At 38.8% G+C, this 23,543-nt stretch overlaps 1 protein-coding gene across 1 annotated transcript in view; it reads right to left on the bottom strand.

Moving 5' to 3' along the window:
* LOC149238181 (serine/threonine protein kinase HRR25-like) overlaps nucleotides 1-12,320 on the bottom strand; it is a 158,789-nt gene extending 146,469 nt beyond the window's left edge. Inside the window, exons 1-2 of the mRNA XM_089372933.1 lie at nucleotides 11,760-12,320; nucleotides 11,553-11,593 (exon numbers count right to left, since the gene is read on the bottom strand). Of these exons, the coding sequence (XP_089229059.1) occupies nucleotides 11,553-11,593; nucleotides 11,760-11,835 (117 nt within the window). The 5' untranslated portion in view covers nucleotides 11,836-12,320. The remainder of the gene's footprint in view (nucleotides 1-11,552; nucleotides 11,594-11,759) is intronic.
* Between the last annotated feature and the right edge of the window lie 11,223 nt (nucleotides 12,321-23,543).

Below are 23,543 nucleotides of genomic sequence, written 5' to 3'. Positions count from 1 at the left end.
AACCCAAGGGGTTTGAGATTCATGATTAGGAATCTCATGTATGCAGGTGGAAGAAAGCCCTTTATGGCTTGAAGCAAAACAGCCCAGGCATAGTATGAGAGGATTGATAGTTGTCTGATGAAGTTGAGATTCACTAGGAGTGAAGCCGATCCAAACCTTTGCTTGAATGTTGTGGATGATAGACCTCTCATACCGACACCTTTTGAGGACGACCTCTTTCTAACAGATGCAGACCCTCTCATTTGCAGAAGTAAGAGGGAGTTGGATTCCGGATTTGGAATGGTAAACTGCAAGCCCATGACTACCTCGATGGAGCTCAACTTTCAAAAGTTATCTGGTAGTAATGCCAGACCAAATTTGGGAAATATCTCTGAGTTTCATAAACTCATTCGCATTGTTGTTCTTGGTGAACTTCCATCCTGACATATGTTTTGCAGTTAGCATGATGAGCTCATATATGGTTGAGCCTCACTGGATTGGTGTCAAGAATCTTCTGAGATGTCTTCGAGGCACAATCACTCAAGGATTGAGATACACTGCCGGAAATGTGAAGCTGCATGATTATTTGAATGTTGACTAGGCAGGCAGTGTGGAGGATCGCAGGAGCACTTCTGAGTGTTGATTCTCGTTGAGTTCTGCTTCGATATCCTGGATGAGCAGGAAGCAAAAGACGGTTGCTTTGAGCATCGCTGAGACCGAATACATAGCTACGAGTATGATCTCGTGTGAAGTTGCCTAGTTGTGGAAGCTCTTCAGCGAGCTATTTGTACACATGATGCATACCACCGTGATCCTCTGTGACAACCAAGGGGGGGATTCGATTGTTGAGGAATCTCGTATTCTATGATTGCTCCAGCAGATAGACATCAAATACTACCTTATCTGGGATATGGTATGTCGATGAGCGAGGAGGCTCCATCGCATTGAGACTGATGTACAGGTCGCAGACATTTTGTCAAAGCCCCGAGGAAAGGTCAAATTTGTGACTTTCTCGAACGACTTGGAGTCATTGAGAGACCCTCTTATGAGGGTCCTGCATGTTGCATGCATTGAGCTTTGGGAGCTCCGGGGGGCTTGGGGTACTTATTGGAGCAACCAGCAACCATAGGGCGACTCACCCTCCCCTAATGGTGCGCTATGTACAGGGTGAATGGCTCAGCCTTCCCCTGTGATACGCCGTGGCGACTCAGGGCCAAGATGAATGGTTCTCCTGTCGAGGCATCCTACCCATGCAGTCTGGGACTCATGGGAAGTACCTCTCATCTGGCCAATGAGCAGGGAAATGGGGTTAGGGACCATAGTAGTACTATCGATGGACGAATCGCTGTATCTATCGTACTCCCTATGCTAGGATGACCTCCATTGATCTGGGATCAATGAAACTGATCTGGGACCAATATGAGTGGTTTGAGACACTCTCTTGTGATATTGATCTGGGATCAATAAAACTGACTTCGAGCCAGTAGAGAATGGTATGAGACATTCTCGATCAATTCTTCTTCTTCATGGTTCAGCAGAACAGAGCAGAGTAGAGCAGTGTAGGGCACTGATGGCAGAGATAGTACAGTCGAACATATGGATCAGCAGATAGAGTTCTCCCTAGTTGAGAGGGAGTGTTAAAATTGGCAACTAGGGACAAACTCCATGTGGGTCATCTTATTTATCGCAGCTGATATTTTTCTTGGATCCCTCTCATCGAGAGGTGTAGGATTGACCTAAAGATCATCCAATTCCGATAAGTATTCATGGAGTTATGAATTTATTTGTGTTATAAGACAATTCGTCAAGGTCGGCCAGCAACCAAATAAACCCCACATGTGTTCAACGTTTTAGTATAAAAGGAGATGACTTGAGAGTCATTTCTCACACACACTTCTATCTTGATTTCTCTCCACTTGTCTTGGGTTTTTTAGTGGAAGAGAAATCTAAGAGTGGAAGCCCTAGACATTGGAGGAAAAGAGGTTGCCCTAGACGCAGATGGAAGGCTGCCCTAGACAAAGATGAAAGGCTGCCCTAGACGCAGATAGAAGGTTGCCCTAACGCAGACCTAAAGGCTGCCCTAACGCAAACCTAAAGCAACCCTAACACAGGATGCCCTAACGCAATCCTAAGGTACACACAAGCTCTGAAATATAGTGCGAGTTTGGAGCAAGGAAGGCTGAGGTAGGTCCGATTTTGTGGACTGTTTTGGGTGCGGATTTTAGAGAAGAAGAGCTGCAGCTCTTAGCCATTGAAGGAGGCAAGAAGGATGGCTTGAGGCGACACATTGGAGCAATCTTACCATGCAAATCAGGCTGCCAACTAGAGGTGAGTTTCATGATTGTTTTATGCATAATGTTGGGGCATATATCTTTGTTTATAAGGCCGCAATGAGGGACTATTACAGCAGTTGTTGGGAGATTAAGTTTAGGTGGCTAAGAGGCCTAGAAAGGACCTCCTAGCTAAGTCGCAGTCATCTCTAAGGACAGCGAGGCAAACAGGGGTATTCTCCCTATACCTTAGGCTTGTTGGTGTGCCCTAATCGGAGTAGTACATGCACAGAACCCTAGGCAGAAATCAGCAGTAGCATGCAGCAGAATTGAGGGTTGTTTGTGGACTGATAGATAGATGCACGGGACAGCAAGGAAACTAGTACAGCAGTGCTAATAAATGGGACAGTTGGGCTACATGGTGCTGCTAACTTATGCAGCAAAGTAAATAGGACAGCTGTGAGTCTGTGACATGGTAGCAAAGACACATGGACAGCAGCAAGCATGGTAAAGCATGGACAGCATGGCAAGCATGGTGCAGCATGGCAAGCATGGACAGCATGGATAGCAGTGGCAAGCACGGTGCTGCAAGCGCATGAGACATGTTGATGACAACATGGTTATCACACATGGGACAGCAGTGCAGCATAAGGTGCAGCAGTATGATGAGTACAGCATGGTCATAAGGTCCAGCATTATGATGATGGGTGCAACATGGTGCAACATGGTGCAACACGGTGAGGTGCAACATGATGATGAGATGCAACACAATGATAGGTGGAGTCACCTTGGAGAATTAGTTGAAGCAGCATGTCTTCAACTGATCTCATGTATCATCTTCTTAGAGATGATCTATGCTCTTATCTAGATAAGTCAAAGTGTTGACTTCTGTTGTAAATGTATTATCTCTCTCTACTAAACTATTGAAGAACATATAAGAAAAATTGATCAAGGGTTTCCCCACATTAGGGTTTGTTTATGTTTATGTTCTATCTGCTGTTTACTTTAATGCCGATGTGATTGCTAATCTGGAAAAGATATTGAGCTAACTGTGAAAATTGAAATAAATTGCTCTAAGAATAGAACATACCTAAAATTAACAGAAATACAAGTGCTTTTAGTTACATGGACGCAACAAGAAGGAATCTCTTCTTGCAACCTCTAAAATCAAGAGGAAGAAAGGTCATTTGAAATGGTTTTTAAATATGTTGTCCTACAAGCTCATGGCATCTCTACTATGATTTTCAGTTCCTATTTCAAACTCTATGTTCTTGGCATTCTGAACTACAATTTGCTTTTGATATATTGGCTTATTGTTATAAGTTCGTGGCAACTATGTTGTAATTTTGAATACTTGTTTTAAATTCTAAAAATTCTAGTCAAAATTCAAGGCCTACTTGCCCTTTAGTATTGGTGTGGTAGTTTATAATTGAAATTTTGGTCTAAATCTTTGTTATGTGAAGAGGTTTTATATATAATTAGTTTGTTTATTCCACTATGTTGGACCTGGTTTGTGTCAATTGGGGTTATCGTGGGTGGTTGGGTGAAATTGTTGTTACAGGTTCAAATCCCTGCTAGTGACAATGCCTTGATAAATATTGGTGTAATGACTTCGTGCCTATGACTATGAATATTGTTGTATTGGCTTCAAGCCTATGTTGGACCTGGTTTGTGCCAATTGGGGTTATCTTGGGCGGTTGGGCAAATTGTTGTTATCTTCCCCACCTAGTTTCAAATCCTTGCTAGTGACATGACAAGCTATAATGCCTTGATAATATTGCTGTAATGGCTTCGTGCCTATGACTATGAATATTCTTGTATTGGCTTCAAGTGTGAACTCTTACGTGAGTATACTTCTTGGGAGGCTTGGTACCAGCAACTTCACTCTATCCCTCGAACTAAGAGGGAGGCTGATTTCTTTCCTCAAAAAAAATATTGGACCTAGTTTGTGCTTTATTCCTAGTTGTCTTTCTGATTTATAGTATATCTCTTCAATACTTCTACATATATAACCCTTTTGTTTTTGTTATGTTAACATTTTCTATTATCATGAATATGGCACACATGTTTTTCAACCACAATTTGTCTTTCCTTTTTTGGATAGTATGTGAATTTGATGGTTAAAATTTTTAACATAACTTTATCATTGAAAGGTTATTCTTTTAAACAAAACTTCATTAGTTGAGAGTTAACTTTTATCAAAACTTCATTGTTTAAAGGCATAATTTAATAAAAATGTTATTTGATGGGCAATGTAGAGACCCAAAATCACAAAAAAGAATTTGTTTGACAAGTAAGATGGAAACAAATTCCAACCCTACTCCCTTATGTCTCTAGTAGCTTTAGATGGCCCACCTTTATGTCTTATATGAGCTGAATTGCGAGTCGAAAAAAGTTAAAACTTTGATGGTATCTTTTCTTCATTTTTTCAATAACTAGAAAAACAAAAAAGTATAAAAAAAGGCTTTCACACTTTAAAACCACACTGTATGGTTGAACTAGCAAATTTCATTACCAAACTTTAATGAAGCCAATTTTTTTCTTAAGGTTTGAAGGTTCAAATTTGGCGAACTTGTGACCAAGCAAGTAACTAACAACGCAACCCCTCATGAAGCACTCTATAATATAAGGATGTACATGTGTCAAACTAGGGTTTATCAAACACCCAAAGTGAAACACCCTCCAAGCATGATCCTCCTTAGGCTCAATGCCCCTCCTCCAACAAAATTCACGTGGTTTTAGTTCTAATTCGAGTACAATAACAATGAGATTTTATTCAAGTTCGAGTTTTTCTTTGAGATTCGAATAAGGTACATCATTAAGTTCATGTGTGTGTGTAATTTACTTATATAATTATATAATAAATGTTACATTAAAAAATATATTAATGAAATTCGAGATTAAAAAAAAAAGCACAAAGCTTTGTTAAATAAAAAAAGTGGCACGATGCATATTATAACCCACTTGCAAAACCCATAGTGTAACCTACCTATGCCAAGCGTCGACCCTCTTAGCAAGCAAGAAGACCCTCTATCACTTCTCTCTTAGCATGTATTTTATGTACTGTTGTTGGCTCCTGGAGGCACAAGGACCCTCATACAAACAAAATTTGGATGTTTTCCCTCATAGAATCAAAATGTTGGATGTTTGCCCTCATAGAATCAAAATTTTGGATGTGTGTCCTCATTAAATAGGCAAAATTTGGATAAGGCAACCCAAGACCCTCATTTGTACAACTAGATGGCCCTTTTTCACTATGCGGTTACATGGACTCCTCTTAAAAGTAAGCTAAGATAGTGTTAATTGCAATTTTTACAACAACAAAAAAATTTATAGTAAGTTCAACAAACTTTAGGCGAATTTAATGTAACCTCTAAAATTCAATGAAATTCAAACTCCAACCTTTAGATGTGGCAAACCCTGTGACTAAGCTCTGGAATCGTGCACTCTCCGACAAGTTGTTAATCCAATGGTCCGTCTTCAATGAAGACCCTCTATCAATTCTCTCTTAGCATGTATTTTATTGATCCAGGTGGATGTTGGTGGCCACCCACCAACCCATTTGGACCCTCACAACTGTCTCTTTCAGTCTTTTCAGTTTCCTTAATTGTAGCACAGTTTACTATTTTTAGCAGTTTTTCGGGTCCTAAACTTCCGGAGCCGTTTTGAGGCCCTAAACGACGTTTTTTTGGAATTCTGGGGCGACCGAGCCTTATGTTGCCTCCCAAAGTGGTAGTACTCGGATAGATCTTTCTAACGAGCTATCGTACGCGTCAAACGGAGATCGTATGCCAAAGTTACGACCCCGGGAAATTGATGTACCAATTTACCCAAACGGGGCCCACAATTTGGCGTTTCATCTTCTAGGGTTAGGTTTCGGTATGTGAAGGGTTTTCCATTGTTTCTCAACAATAAATAGGCCTTCGAGCCTCATTGTAATACAGTTCGGAACAGTTCAGAGGCATGTAGCCGCACATCTCTTCTCAGAGATAGCTACCATCGCCCTAGCTGGTTTATTTCCATTTCTGGTTGTATTCAGTATTTTCCATTAATGAAATGAATCATTATTTCCGCTGCATCTATGTGTTTATGGTTATTGCATCTCTGTATTTATGGTTATCTCTGTAATTTGTTGCGTTCCTGTTTAAATCCGGATCAGTGGTATCAGAGCGGTCTGCTTTTTCTCTGTTTTTCTTTGCATGTCCCCAACGAGGTCGGGATATAAGGAGTTAGGGCTTGAACTGGTCGAACCTTTGCAAGACCAGCCTCGCAAATCCCGACGGCCTCCCATGGCGGATGAGAAGAAAGACGAGGGGGCAGGAGATCCTATCAAAATCTTGCTCGAAGAAGCGCTCGAGCGGCAAAGGAACGCGATGATGGATAGCTTTGCACAGATCCTTCAGCGCCTACCCAGAGGCGACGCATCGGCTTCCAACAGCGACTCTGGAAACGCCACACCGTTCAAGGTACAAGTTAATTTTGAAATCCCCATCTTCGAGGGTCAAATAGACGCAGATGCCGTAGATAAATGGTTAAATCTGCTAGATGGGTATTTTTCTGTTCATGAATTTTCAAGTCGGGAAAAGATTGTTTTCGCTCTTCTCAAAGCAGCCCCCCACGTCAAGGACTGGTGGGAAACCTACTGCGAGCAGAAGGATGAAAGTACAAGCTCACTATTTTCAGCCGCACCCACTTGGAATGACTTCCGGGATGCCATCAAAGAGCAGTACTACCCTGTCGGAAGCTATGAGGACAAATACATCAAATGGACCACACTGCGGCAGGGACGAGACCAAGATGTGTCGGAGTTCACAAACATTTTTCATACCCTTCGCACACAATTGGGTATCAAAGATTCTGAGCTGCATCTGGTACTCAAATACCGCGGCTGCCTGCACAGATACATCCAGGAAGAGATGGTGTTCTTGAACATCTCCTCACTCGGCACAGCATACCGATACGCTGTCAAAATCGAGCAAAAGTTCAAACAGAAGAAGCGAGACTTTGGATCTGCAAATCCGAAGCCCAAAGGACAAAGCCAAGGCGGGGTGACCCAAGACAACCCATCAAAGCCGCAAGAAAAGAACAACACCATGAAGCCGAAGAAGGACACAGGGAAGTGGTGTGAGTTCCACAAGAGTCCCACTCATAACACAAGTGAGTGTCGGACCAAGCAGTCGCTGGTGGCTGAGTTGAAGGCTTCCGAATCAGATGCATGTTCCGATCCTGAGCCAGAACCCGAAAAGGGGAATGGCAAAGGGAAGCAGATCATTGATGCGGATCCCAGCGCCACTGTTGCCACCGCCAAGATCCAGAAGAATGAACCTGCAGATCCAGAAGAGGGAGAGCGTCTTTTCCACTCACAGATGTGGGTGAAGGGTTCACCGCTGCAATTCATTGTCGACAGTGGTAGCCAAAAGAACCTCGTTTCAGCAGAGGTCGTGAAGCGGTTGGGCCTACCGACTACACCACACCCACAGCCATACAGTATTGGGTGGCTTCATGAAGGACGAGATCTGAAAGTTCGCCAGCAGTGCCGCCTTCCCTACAGCATCAAGCCCTTCACAGACGAGGTATTGTGTGATGTTACACCTCTGGATGTTTGTGATGTATTATTAGGCCAGCCATACTTGTGGAGGCGACATGCTGTGTATGAGTCAAGGCCTCGTGCTGTCATTATTTCTTTGAATAATTCATTATACAGAATACCAGAGGTAGCCCCACCGACTGCCACATCCTTGATCACTACCAAGAAAGGCAGCAAGCTCATATCACAGACCAGGAAATTCATCTGTCTGGTTCACTCCCAAAATAAGGGGAAGATCGTTGCTACATCCATGACCCCTGCAAAGGGTTCCTCCATGCAGCAGCAGCAGCAAAGGAATACGGTCATGACAGAACACAGGAACAACTTCTCCTCACCCAAAGGGGTACCACACAAGCTTCAAGTGGGCAACAAAGTCTGGTTGCATCGACAGAAGGAACGCCTTACCAGAACCCATCAGAAGCTCAGACCACTCCAACATGGTCCTTACAGCAGTACCAAGGCTATGGGGAACAATGCATTGGAGCACATCATTCCTCCATTCCTTCGCCGGCACCAAATGTTCAATGTGGACCATCGTCAACCATGCTTCCCACCATCACTGGACACATCAGAGATTGCAGGACAAGTTCAGCAGATGGAGGAACTCAACGCAATGGGGACCATTGCTTCCTAAGGGGGGAGGAATGATCCAGGTGGATGTTGGTGGCCACCCACCAACCCATTTGGACCCTCACAACTGTCTCTTTCAGTCTTTTCAGTTTCCTTAATTGTAGCACAGTTTACTATTTTTAGCAGTTTTTCGGGTCCTAAACTTCCGGAGCCGTTTTGAGGCCCTAAACGACGTTTTTTTGGAATTCTGGGGCGACCGAGCCCTATGTTGTCTCCCAAAGTGGTAGTACTCGGATAGATCTTTCTAACGAGCTATCGTACGCGTCAAACGGAGATCGTATGCCAAAGTTACGACCCTGGGAAATTGATGTACCAATTTACCCAAACGGGGCCCACAATTTGGCGTTTCATCTTCTAGGGTTAGGTTTCGGTATGTGAAGGGTTTTCCATTGTTTCTCAACAATAAATAGGCCTTCGAGCCTCATTGTAATACAGTTTGGAACAGTTCAGAGGCATGTAGCCGCACATCTCTTCTCAGAGATAGCTACCATCGCCCTAGCTGGTTTATTTCCATTTCTGGTTGTATTCAGTATTTTCCATTAATGAAATGAATCATTATTTCCGCTGCATCTATGTGTTTATGGTTATTGCATCTCTGTATTTATGGTTATCTCTGTAATTTGTTGCGTTCCTGTTTAAATCCGGATCATTTATGTATTGTTATTGGCTCTTGGAGGCACAATGACTCTCCTACAAACAAAATTTGGATGTTTTCCCTCGTAGAATCAAAATTTTGGATGTGTCCTCATTAAATAGGGGAATTTTGGATCAGGCAACCCAAGACTTTCATTTGTACCACTAGAAGGCCCCATTCCACCATGCAGTGACATGGCCTCCTCTTACAAGAAAGCTAAGATAGTGTTAATCTTGCACTTTTACAAAACAAATTTAATGCAACCTCTAAAATTCAATGAAATTCAAACTCCAACCTTTAGATGTGGCAAACCTTGTGACTAGGCTCTAGAATCGTGCACTCTCCAACAAGTTGTTAATCCAATGGTCCTTCTTCCACGATGGTCTGTTATCTAAGTGTCCTCATGCACAGTGAACCCCTAACTTTGTACCACATGTCCTCTCATTTGCCCGATGCTACTCTCACGTGTGCCAATGTGATCACAAAGCTTCAATGCTCCTCCTTAACATATGTGCCTAGATTCATCATCAACCTCCATGAAATATGCTCCTCAACCCAAGCATCACTAAGCATCACAAGCATCACCAAAAGGGATAGCAAATCTAAAACTCTCCTAGCAAGGTGGAAACACTTTTGGAGTAACCCCAAAAGTTAACACTCCCTCTTTATGACAAAAATGTTTTCTACAACACCTCTCAACTACCTCTGAAATTGCAACTTGTAATTCTAGTGCCTCCACAAAGTTGAAGGAATCCTTCTCCATCGTGATAGAACATCATACCTCCTCTACAAGGGCCACACCAACAAGTACAGGTCCACACACCTTAGCATCCAAGCAATCAGTACTCACAAAGGTGTATCTCTCTCCAAGAAATCAACCAAGCAAATGACAACTCAACCTCTAGATGGTGAACACTCAAGGAGAATACAACAAAGCCACTTGGTTTACACTACCAACACCAAGTTACTCCATCTTACCCTCTGCGTGGGACTCCAAAAGGATAGTGATCATCTATGAAACTGAAGGAACATAAACGTTGATAGCTACTTCCTACTAAACTTTAAAATCACTTCAAATCAAGGAAGACATCAACAGTAACTTTTCAAACTCCAGCATTCCTAGAGTCTTCATCATGGGCCAAAAATATTTTGGCACCACATCACAAGTTGTTCCAAACATCCTACAAAAATAATCACATCTTCAACAAGACCAAGAGTAGTGAATCAAATCCATCAAAAGTGCAAGATAAAATCTACATACATCTCAACTCATCAATCCCAAAAAAATAAATAAGGGAAAAGGTAATAGCAACCTATAAAGGGTTATCATCAACTATGAGTATGATAATCCTTCTCATGCACCTCAAAACCTCCAACAACTAAAGCAACAACCTCAACAAGGACACCTCCCTCTTACTAAGAGAGACTTAAAGCAAGAGTATTATCACGATCAACTCCCTTTGCTTAATAGAATCCAACAAGCCTGTCACTAGTACTCATCACTGCTCCCATTAGGTGCAAACTAGCAATCAATCATTGATTCTACCACCATTGATACAAATGCACAAGATACTAATGATTGAGGCTCGTCACATTGACTACCATACCCACGATCAATCTCTCCATAAATGTACAAGATGTACAACCAATACCATCCCCAAGGGTCACTATACTCAATACAAAAATCATTTTATAATTTTAAGGCCTGTTATGTTGACTCAGTGTTATCCAACATATAATGGTTAGTATATGGCATGACTATAGCAAGACATTGTTTTAGAGTATAGCATATTCTTTTAATCTAATTGCAAAATAGACCAAGGTCAGGAAAAGAAGTGAACAATATGTATATTAGTGTCTGGTTCATGACAAGATCGAACTTTCCTTGAAAAAATTTGCTATAAAATGGTTAGTATAGGGTGTGACTATACCAAGACAATGTTTCACAGTGAACAATATGTAAATTTATGTCTGGTTCATGACAAAATCGAACTTTCACTAAAAAAAATTGCTAGGTCTTGAATTGTGATGAGACACGATGACTATACTAAAAGGTATGTCAAATATAATTTCCAAGTAGTCCTCTAAAATTTCTTTATCATTTATTCTGTTATCATTTTCATGTTCTAAGTAATTTGTTTAGGAGAGTTGAATACCAAAAAACACATCTGGCATTTTCATTTTCAGTTGTGCACATAACTCCACAAGATCCCTGACTCTGATTTGCTTAAAAAAGGTAAATGTATTTGGTGATGTCTTACGCTCACCATGTTTTTTGCATTATTGAGGCCAACTTGCAACAGAATAATATTTGGAAGTTACACAGATTAAGATCCCAAACTACATAAATGTTGGAATATTGGAATATGTCTGCCTATGATGACTGCATGTGATTTTTTAAGGCCTTAAAGTTGGGATAACAGAAGCCTGATGCAAATAAGCAGGAACATACCAGTTTAACGCCCACCTCTTCGTTTGTCTGAGTATTGACACCTGAAAATAACCAACATATCAATACATCAGAAACTGAAATGCCCTCGTCCTGAATTTCCCATTTTATTCAAAACACAATTATCGAATAAGCACAGGACATTTATCAATTGCAAGAATTTTAACTGCAGAAAAAGCAAAGTTGGGAATGTATAATTCAGAAGCATACCCTTATAAATTTCACCAAACGAACCACTGCCAATTTTTCGGCCAAGTCTGTACTTTTCTCCCACGATAGGCTCCATTGCTTAGGGCTGATTTTCACAGTTCAGTTTGGTAGGCTTTGTTTATATTCCTCAATAGATGATTTAATCCCAGTAACCACATGTATTCATAACTCAAGAAGCCTTTGCCTCCAAATCCAAGTGCCCATGTTCAAAAATAATGAAACCCAATTCAGCAGCACGTGACTGAGTTTCTATCAAGTAATGAGGACACCTGTGGAGTTTGATGTCCCATACATTTGAAATGATAAAAGAGTGATGCTTTCCCATGAGATTGGTCTCTGTCACCTCCGAATCACAATTTACGGACAGTTAACCACTGGATCCCAATTATCTGCCACCCCCGCCGCCAATTCTCCACGATTTTAGAGATAATTCAGTTGGAAGAAATAGCCCGGGTAGGAGAAAAGACTCTGGAATATGAAAAATTAAATCAGCACATGGTTTTGCTGAAGACGAAAGAAGCGGAACAAGGCCAATGAGTGTTCGAGGAATATATATATAGATATATGCCTACTCCCATCAGCTGCTGCTCTAATTTTGTGCTGGCTCTTTCCAGCTGCTCTTTCACTCCCCACGTTATTTTATTTTATTAATTTTATTATAATTTTGCATGGTGTTATTTTAGGTTTTTTTTTTTTAATGTAATTTTGTAATTTGTGCTTGACCTTCCTCTCCCCTTGCATTTTCTTATTTTATTTCATTTTCTTATTTTATTATAATTTTCCATGGTGTTATTTTATTTTGTTATTTGTTCTTGCTCTTGCCGTCCCTACTTGGTATTATTTTGTTTTATTCTAATGTTCCATTGTTTACTATTTAGGGTGTTAGTTTAGTTATTTAATTTTATTATTATTTTAAAATAAAATAGACATTTTTTTATTAGTTTAGGAATGTAGTTTAATTATCAATAATTGTGAAATTTAAGATTTAAATTTCTAAAAATGGTTTATTAAATTAATTAAATATTAAATAATTTTAAATTAAAAATAAAAATTAAAAAAATCATTTTTACTGGTGTATTGTATTATTTTGTTGAAAATTAAAAATAAATTCTGTATTTATCTTAATTTTCGATTTATCAAGATATGGATCAAATCTCTTTTCACTATAAAAAAGTTTGTATCTCAAGAAATTTGATCCCTTTCAGCATTTGGTAAATACATGTTAACATGGATCTAAACTAGTTTAATTATTAATTATAACTATAAATATAAACAATTATTAATTATTAATTTTAGGTTTTTTATTTTATTTTGATGTAATTTGATCAACTCAAAATATTTAATTCATAATTGAGTTGTCTGTAGTGGGACTTTTGGAAGCTTTTCTGGTCTAATTTTTCTAAAATCGTGCAGGAATTCATTGAAATCACAAGTTTGATGGGTAACCCCTGCACAATAGAAGTGCCCTAAGGGTTTTTCAGGGTGTTGAATCCATATATATAGTCAAAAAAAAAACTAGTTTAAATAAGGCAAATCAAGATTTTCACCTCAAATTTTTCTGTTGGAAATCCAAAAAGTCATTGAAATCATAAGTTTGATGGTAACCCCTGCACCAATAGAAGTGCCCTAGGAGTTTTTCAGGGTGTTGAATCCATATATACACTCAAAAAACTAGTTTAAATAACGCAAATCAAGATTTCACCTCAATTTTTCGGGCTAAATTTGCACACGAAACTCCAAAAAGTCGCACTAAAGACAACTCCATTAATAATTTTAAATTATTTTTATGTAATTTCACAAGTCAAAATGTTAAAAAAGGCATTGCAATACAACATCTCTATCATGTTGGGGTGGAGAGTTGGACCCAAAAAATGTTATATATATATATATATATATATATATATATATATATATATATATATAATTTGACCCAGTCAAAATGTTAAACAGGGCATTACATTATAACATGTCGCAAATCAAGATTTCACCTCAAATTTTTCTGTTGGAAATCCAAAAAGTCATTGAAATCATAAGTTTGATGGGTAACCCCTGCACCAATAGAAGTGCTCTAGGAGTTTTTCAAGGTGTTGAATCCATATATACACTCAAAAAACTAGTTTAAATAAGGCAAATCAAGATTTCACCTCAATTTTTTGGGCTAGATTTGCACACGAAACTCCAAAAAGTCGCACTAAAGACAACTCCATTAATAATTTTAAATTATTTTTATGTAATTTCACAAGTCAAAATGTTAAAGAAGGCATTGCAATACAACATCTCTATCATGTTGGGGTGGAGAGTTGGACCCAAAAAATGTTATATATATATATATATATATATATATATAATTTGACCCAGTCAAAATGTTAAACAGGGCATTACATTATAACATGTCTATGATACTACGCTCGAGAAAACTGTTTGTTATTACAATTGTAATTTAAATAAAATAAATAGAAAGATTTTGTTTATTTATATTTTTTATTTAAAAAATATATATATATATTTAAATAAATAAAATATAAGTCAGGTTTTTTAAATAAATATGGAATTTAAAGTAAAATATACCAAATTATTATAGGTATACATATAAATTAGTATTTCAATTGGTTTAGGATAATTAATAGTAAATGAGGAGTTTCATATCATAGAAAAAGATATGGAATTTTTAACACATTGAAATAATTATGGGATTATCTAAAAGTTGGGGTCAAATTTATGGTAAGGTATGGGGTGATGACATTATGATGGTGTGATATTGTTAAGTTTTAGATGGAAGATAAGATCAATGTTATTGTGTAAAATCTTAAGAGCATTCTTACTCTGAGGGGATTAGAGGATGTTTACATCTAGTTTGAATAGGAAGATTAGTAACATTATTATTTTTTTGTATTATAGCAATTTACAATTCAATTGGTTTCATCACGGGTTTGATTCTGACCACTAGCACCATACCTCTAGGTGTCTGTGTATGCCCTTTCTGCAAACGTAGGTTAATCGAGGGGATTTAAACCTTGAATATCATAGCTTACATAACATTTCATAACATAGTGATCACCAATTGAACTACCCACTTGGGGTTGGAAGATTAGTCGCATTATTCAATACCCTTTGTTACAAATTACAATTATGTATCTCAAAGCTTATGAAATATCCTACAACTTTAAATTAAGTTTCCTCATTCCACCCAATTTGTCCATTCTCACAATTAATGAAATTATTTTGTGAAATGAACCTTTAGTATGTGATTCTCCAAGAATGTGTGCTTTAATGGGAAAATTCAAATGAGACATCTTCCTCCCTTTTTTATAGGAATACACATTAAAATGAGAAAATGTGGGTGCATGTATTCATAGATTATGCAATGTCTCATTACATAGTAAAAGGAGAAGAGTACCTTATGTAACTCCCAAATACTTAACTACATTAAAATAACACATCAAATGCCTAATTATTACATCACTTTATTCATGAAACTTTATTATACACAAGTCTCTCTTAACATGTCTAAGTGCTTCATATGATTGTTACCCTTAGCACCTTCCCACAATGGTCATTTTACATGCCTATTCAAAATACAAAAAGACAAAATCTTTGGACAAGCAATGTGTTTGTAGAACACTAGATAAGAACTTTAAAATGGTGATTGGAAGTGTAATATATCTAGTAAGGTTGATGAAGTACAATTCACATAACAATCATTTTGTTTGGCCATTAACAAACCAATCAGATAAAATCCAATGTTAGCTAAATAATCAACCTTTCACCATTGGCATAGAGCTTGGTTCATTCATTGAAATCACCTCCTCCACATCTTAGCAGTCCAAAATATATAAAAAAATGTTTTTCTTCTCTAGGGAAGCACCATCTCATTTTATCACTTCATCGTCACATTCCCTAATGGTCTTTGTCTTTGTTATTTCATCTTCCACCTCCCTGTGGGTTTTCCTTTTAGGAAATTATAATAGATAATGCATAATATACATGTTGTTTACATTCTCTTCTTTGTTGATTTTGATTTTTTCTGACAACATCATCATTTAGAGCTTCATTTTTTGAGCTCAATCTCACATGAAACCTCTCTAACCTAGGTCTTATGGTTACTTTTTCATTGAAATTACAACCATATTTCTTCTAAACTAAGATCGCATTCTCAGTTACTTTCAACTAAAATAAACCCAATTGATCTAATTTAGAATATTATATTGATGTGATAAGATCCTCCTCATATTAGAAAAAAAAATGCTTTCATTGTGCTTAAGGATTCATGAAATTTTTCAAGTGAGATGATGAGTTTTTATATTAATTTTATGAGCAATTAAACATAAATAAGAGATTGAACAACATCATAAACATGTACAGAACATCATCAAAAACACATTACAACAAGGACATGATAAAGGAGTTCACCCCTCCTGGGCTACGTCTCCTTGGTCCAGCTTCCAATGCCTTGGGCCTGTCCATTATACTAAAAAAATGTAAAAAGATGTGTTTACAATGCTCCAATTCTTCTGAAACCTGCTCCAATGAGTCCAAAATGTCAAGAAATGGCTATCTAGCCTTTTTTGCCTCCAATTTGGTGGAAAGCTGAAGAAGTTAAGAACTCTCCTAGTTTTCCCAATATTCGCTCCACAAATTGCACCATTTCCGGCATGATCTTACAATTTCGCTCCAAAAAGCGCTAACTGGACAAAAAATTTGTCGTTGAGCTTAATCGCAAATTGCAATCGGTGGGAACCAATGGCTCTTATGGTTTGTGAACGAGGCGTGGGCAATATGCGATTACGATAAGCAATGGACCCGACGGAACTATTAGCTGCAGTATAATTGTATCGCATCTTAAATATATCTCGATCAACGAAGCCAGGGTAAACATATAACGGGACTTTGCACTTTGCGATATGCGATTGCAATATCGCAATCGCAACCTGATCTTGTTAGGGCTAATTCTGTAACACTTCCATTCTGCGATGTGCGATTATGATCATCACATCACAACCCTGACTTGCTTTGGGGTTGATTCTTTAATGCCTTCCCGGTTGCGATGTGCGATTGTGATTATCACATCGCACCCTGACTTGCTCTGGGGCCAATTATTTAACGCCAACCCACCTCTGATATGCGATTTGCGAAATGCGGGGCTAATGGCGGCCTGCCACTTGGCGCTTCCCCATTCGCTGAAGAGTCCTGCCACGTCATCTTCTCCTGCCATCTATCCAAGTCAAACTTGAACTTTGACTTGCTCTAACTTCTTCATATGAGCTTGGATTTGAGTGTCGTTCACACCGTTGGAATCAGGATGACGAGCACTTCGATCTGAAGCTAAGTTTATCAAGATTTTGTCGCTTTGAGTTTGAGCCTAATTTTGAGCACCTGATCACCCATTATACCAAACCCGTAGAAAAACTATCTTTTGTTATTCTTATAATGTTCAAATTTATATGTAAGTGTCGGCTATGATTTATTATTTTATTTGTCACAAGTAGATTTTCTCTAAATAAGGAACATAATAAGCATATTTAATCTATTACCTTTTTACATTTGAGTTGAAGTATGGCATTTCCATATCCTCTAACCATGTATTTTTCTCAATCATTTAACTAAATTCGAATGAAATTTATCCTCTATAAATTTAGCATATCGATCAATACAATTAAAAAAATGTATAGATTCCCTTGAATCAATGTATTAATAATCATCACTACTCATCAACTCCTTTTTATAGTGATAAACACATAGAAATTTTCCTCCTCCTTGTGTTCAAATACATTAGCATGGTTCTTTCTAGATTTATCATCAAAATAATGATTTCGGTTGTATTTTTCATCCCATTATCACTTTCTCCAAACTATGATTACACACCCCAACTTGCCACGATAAAAGCATTTAATGGCTTTTCTATATTTGTCTAACTTGGAAGAGTAACTGTCATTCTCTTTGCTTTGTTTACTACCCTTCCTCTTAAACTTTGTTACAAGTGCTACCTCAAAAGGCTTAATCCCACTATTATTCCCAAACCATATTTTTCATTTATTTTGTTGCAAGAGCTTAGTGCTCAACTACTCAAATGTTGGATCTTTGTTAGTGCTCATAACGTTCAATATCTAGTAAAATTTACATAGGGAGGAGGCAAACTTTTAAAAGTTATAACTACCATATCTTCTTCTTCCATTTTCCTTTCAATTGGTTTCAATTGATATCTAATATGCTTGATTATTAACAAATCATCCTATAAGGAGTTAGACTCATCCATTTTAACTAGAATAACATATTTTTAAGGAAAAATGATCTACCTTTATATGAGCTCTCATTCATCTTCTGTAGATTTCACCACATGAAAAATGCATCATTACCATCTTATACTTTGGGAAGCAACTCATTTGTTATTGAGAGCTTGATAAGAATTGCATCCTCTTGATTCTTCACATTGTACTCAACTTGGGAATTTACACTAATTTTACTTTGAATCTCTTCTTAATACAAGTTTCTCCAAACATATATATTCAAATAGGGCTAGCATATTCTATTACCATCATTTAGCATCTTCTATTCACATTATGTGGGCTAAAATCACCATTTGATTTTACAGGTTTTCATTACAACAAAAAGATCATAATTCAAGCTTATAACTCAACATTTGACAACACTATTTTTGGTGCAATTCAAACACACACTCTAAACCTGAGTCTTGGACCCCTTGTCGTTCGATTTTAAAAGAAAAAATGTGTTATATGGCCAAGAAATATATACTTTAAATTTAATCCAAAACTATCAATCACAAAACTAGTATTAATTTCTAGGCATAGATTATCTCAATTCTTCTTCAAATTGACGTAATTCTCCTCTTTGATCCATGTGTTACTAGTCATGGGTAAACATTTTTCATTTGCATCCATATGTCTTTATCATTGTACATCTCTAGCCAAACTCTAATTCATCATTGTATGGCTAATTGAATTTTAATTTGATCCAACAATTCCTTTTTGGGTATGTATTATAGTATTTGCACGATTAGATCCATTACTAATCAAAATTGAATCCTTTTTGGCCTTTCCAAGGGGTTTAAACTTGTCCTAGAAGGGTAATCAAAAAACACCCTTCAAAAGAAATGTAAATATTTTAAATCACTTGTCATTTATGAAGGACAACAAATATCATAAAATGTCAAAAGAAGGACCATATTTTCAGTAACCCATCAATGTCCTCAATTCTAGTGCTTGGTTGGTCACATCACACAATACTTGTCTTTGGTATCTAGAGACTAAAGGCATACCTATTTTATTTGGCTTATATCTATTCCCTAATATGGTGTATGTTCTAGAGTGTACCCTTCCACAACATTAAATACATCACATAGCCACACGTAAATAAATATCCTACCATTGTGTTGGCATGATCTAGGTGGATCTTCAGACACAATGGCATGGAAAAGCTCAAAATTTAAAGTGGCAGAAAGGCAAGTATCTTGACATCAGATCGAAGTGCTCATCGCGTTGATTCCAACGGTGTGAATGGAACTCCAATCCGAGTCCGGATGATGAAGTTATCGCGAAAAGAGTTTGCCTTAGTTCCTTTGAAAAATGAGGCATTTCCTCTAAAAATGGGTCTAAAAGCCTCATAAGGCAAATCGCAATCGGAGGAGTCCAAAGGGTGGACTTAAGGTCGGGCCTTTAGAACCCCCGATCAGCGATCTCCAATATATCAGGTCAGAGGAAGGCAGGCACGCGATATCAGGACCCGGGCAGAGCCGACTTGTGATTGCGATATCGACGATCGGTGTCGACGTATGATAAGGGAAGAACCCCGGGCCGCAGCAAATGCGATATGTGATAGCGATCCACATCATGCAATCTTAGCCGTCGGATCAAAATTCATATCAATGGTCTAGATTTAATTAGCATATCGGCGATCGGCATATCAACGATCGGCGGATCGACATATTGACGATTGGCAGTTGCCCGCGACATGGGCCATTGACAGCGCGATATGCCGATAGTGATAAGGGGCTAGACTCGATGGATTTATAGACCTGATTTCATGAAATTTGAAGTTTGGTTTTTCAGATTTTTCAATGTTTCTTTGTATTTTGATTTTGAACGAAAAAGGCCATTTTTGGGGTTTTGTTGCGCCAGTCGAACCTTCCATTCAAACAACTTATATTCTAAACCAACAGACTCCACATTTTAAGCGGTCGTGTCACAAAAACGTGTTATAAAACACGATGAATGGCGCTGAGGCTAGAGTGACCGAGAGCCTAAGTGCCAGAGAGCCAAGGAGGAGTCTATGCCCTACGGAGAGTTGCAGAACGAGAGGGCCAGACAAAGCCAGAGATAGCTAGACAGTGCCATGAGTTACTCAGAGAAGCTTGAAAGCCAGAGCACCACAGAGCCACAGAGCTTGATCAAGGAAGCACGAGAAGGTGAGCCAAAGAACCAGAGGCTCAGGCATAGCCGCAGAGCTGCAGCGACATAGCCAAATAGCCAAAGAGCTACAGAGCCAGAGAGTCCAGAGCTATCTTCTTCTTGCTATCGATGTTGTGAGATCGATCGTTCAGCAAGCTTCAGCACTTTGACAACTTCTGTTTCAGATGCCCCTGATTGTGACAAGCCAGAAAACTATCGATGCAAGGGGAGCCAAAGTCCAGATTGGTAATGGGCCCTGCCTGCGCATCGACAATGTGAACAACGTTATTCACTGTGGATTGTTTTTGCTAAGGATATGAACATCAAGCTTCAGATGGCCCCTTGTTGTGAGGTATATGATGTGTTCATGTACTTCTTCTTTATGCATTATGCTGCACAGATCCTTGATTGATGTTGATGCAGGATCTTGTTTATTACATGTTGTCATGATTCCTTGCTTGATTTGATGTGGAATCTTCTATGTGATGTACTTGCTGTCATAACTCATCATGTTATGTTTTGAGATCCCTTGTTGTATGTTGTTGGGATACTCTTGTTGTCGTCATGCATGTTTTGTTTTTGAAATCCCTTTTATGCCATGTTGGCGGGATGTTCACCATGCATGTTTTGTGTCATACTAATAGGAGTATTTTGATTGAGAGTTCCAGTTGTGGAACATCTCTTAGAGCCACTCCTGCATGAGGGCATTTTTCCTTGTATGATCATGACATCATCTCTTGTGTACATCACCATTATTGACAGCACTTAATGCAGCGACCTACACCATCTTGACACCAGGGCCCGGAGACGTAGTCCCTCCTAGACGAACTATGTTATCAACGCTTATGTTTTTATGTGTTGATGATTGTCTTGTTCCTCTTCTTTTCCACATACAGATGTATTCACGCATGTTCTTGTAAAAATGCAATTTAACACATCACAAAAGTAAAAGGTCTTGGAAGGGTCCTTCATCACACCCGGACCTGGATCAAGTGGTATCAAAGCGGTCTTTGCATTGATTTGAATTGCAGCGTGAACAATGGAACGTGCAGCGACAGAGGATGAAAGAGCGATGTACAAGACCATGCTCAACATTTCCAAAAGAGTGGAAATCATGTATGAAACTCTACAGAAAGAGACAGAGGAAAGGGAGCTATTGCAGCTTCAGTTGCAAGCCTCGGAAGAGGCTATGGAAGAACTAAAGCAAAACAAACATAATCTTCAAACAGAGAAAAATGAATTGAAGATGCATCTACATGAAGAGAAAGAGGAGAAACAAAGTTTGCTACGACAGCTACAAGTAAAGGATGAGGCCTTGGAAAAGCTGCAGCGAGACCCATATGAGGTAAAATGTAGTTCTCCATCTTCATGTATGTTTCCTGATGATGATTTCGCTGTTTTTGAAAATCATACCACAGGAATTGGCTCCAAACTGTTGAAGAGAATGGGGTATGAAGGAAAAGGCTTGGGTGTAAATGGCCAAGGCATTGTCAACCCCATCAAAGTAGAGGAATTACCCCGTCAGGCAGGACTTGGGTATGTCAGAAAGGAAGTTGGGGAATGTGCCACGATAGTTAGAGAATGACCAACAACGGATGATGAGAAGCCCTCATCAGTTATTTCCAAATCGAAAGAGAAGGTAAAAAGATGTTGATTTCCTTTCAGTTTCATCTTCTCATAGTATGAGTTATGTTGGAGATTTGGAGATCCCAATTACAGGGACAAACATGAGGCTCCTTACAAGGATGAGGCATGAGAAGGAAGAAAAACTTGGTATTAATAACCAATGCATAACTCAATCTTTGGAGGTTGTGCACGAACATCGATTTGCAAGCTCTCATCACCCTACTGACATCAGAAACAACAAGGGAAGGTATAACCATTTTCAATCTTCAAATGTTCATTTTGATTATGGTCATGTTGTTAATAATGAACGAAGATCAAGGCATCAAAAAACATGTACCTTTTGTGGTTTACCTAACCATACCTTTTATAAGTGTTGGAAAAGAATGGCAGCACTCATGAGGCGTGAAAGACCCTCTCAATAGCATGAAAGGAAATAGGTTAAGAAGATATGGAGGAAGAAAACCTACTGCAGTCATTGCGACAGAAATGGCCATCAAAGAGCCACTTGTTGGAGGCTCCATCCAGAGCAGCGCCTTAAAGACAAAGCGTCAGTGCGTGAACCAGGAAGAGCAGTTGCTCGACAAGCGAAATCACCTCAAGGAGGTGATCCATTCACATTGATCAATGAAAAATGGTTTCTAGAAATGTTGTCATTTCATGGTCAATCTTTCGTAAATCATTTGTTGCATTTTTAAAGTGTAAAAGTTATGATGTGTTTTTCATCACTTGTTTAGCAACAATGATGTTTGGTCATGTTTTGAGTCATATTTTACACTCTGCAAGTGATTTTATGTTTCCATCACTTGTCAAAAAAATAGTGTTTGGCCTTATCTTTGTAAATCATGTGTTGCAAGTGATGATGTGTTTTCCATCATTTTTTGAAGCAACAATGATATGTTGGCCTTGTTTTCATAGCTGGAGTATTGCATCCATCTTAATGGAAACTTGACCATCGAGTATGTCTTATAAGCTCATGGAAACTGTGGGACGTTTGGGTCATTAGTTTGGCCATGTCATTCAAGCATGTAATTTGCGAAACAATGTACTACAGGTTGCAGAAGTAGCAAGTGTCGACTTGTTGCTTAAGGCTTCGAAGAACAAAGGTGAAGGAGAGGGAAGCGAGACCTTTTCAGGACGCTTGTGATGCAGATAGGGTATAGAGAAGTTGCAAATTATTGTTCATGCTTTTGGAGGGCCAAAAGCTCCTCAGTGGGGAGGATTTATCCAGGTGGATCTTCAGACACAATGGCATGGAAATGCTCAAAATTTAAAGTGGCAGAAAGGAAAGTATCTTGACATCAGATCGAAGTTCTCGTCGCCCTGATTCCAACTGTGCGAATAGCACTCCAATCCAAGTCTGGATGATGAAGTTATCACGAAAAGAGTTTGCCTTGGTTCCTTTGAAAAAGGAGGCATTTCCTCTAAAAATGGGTCTAAAAGCCTTATAAGGAAAATTTCAATCGGAGGAGACCAAGGGTCAGACTTAAGGTCGGGTCTTAGAACCCCCAATCAACGATCTCTAATATATTGGGTCAGAGGAAGGCAGGCATACGATATTGGGACCCAGGCAGAGCCGATTTGTGACTGCGATATCGGCGATCGGAACGATCGGCCGATCGGTGACTGGCATCGATGTATGACAAGGGAAGAACCTCAGGCCACAACAAATGTGATATGTGATGTGCAATCTCAACCATCAGATCGAAAATCAGATCAACGGTCCAAATTTAATTGGCATATCAGCGATTGGTGGATC

The sequence above is a fragment of the Pinus tabuliformis genome, chromosome 8 (genome assembly GCF_031772625.1).
Source record: "Pinus tabuliformis cultivar Carrire ecotype Pingquan chromosome 8, CPIR1, whole genome shotgun sequence".
NCBI classification, from domain to species: domain Eukaryota; kingdom Viridiplantae; phylum Streptophyta; class Pinopsida; order Pinales; family Pinaceae; genus Pinus; species Pinus tabuliformis.
The sequence above is the reverse complement of the archived record's forward strand: the minus strand, read 5'-3'. Positions and strand labels throughout refer to the sequence as shown.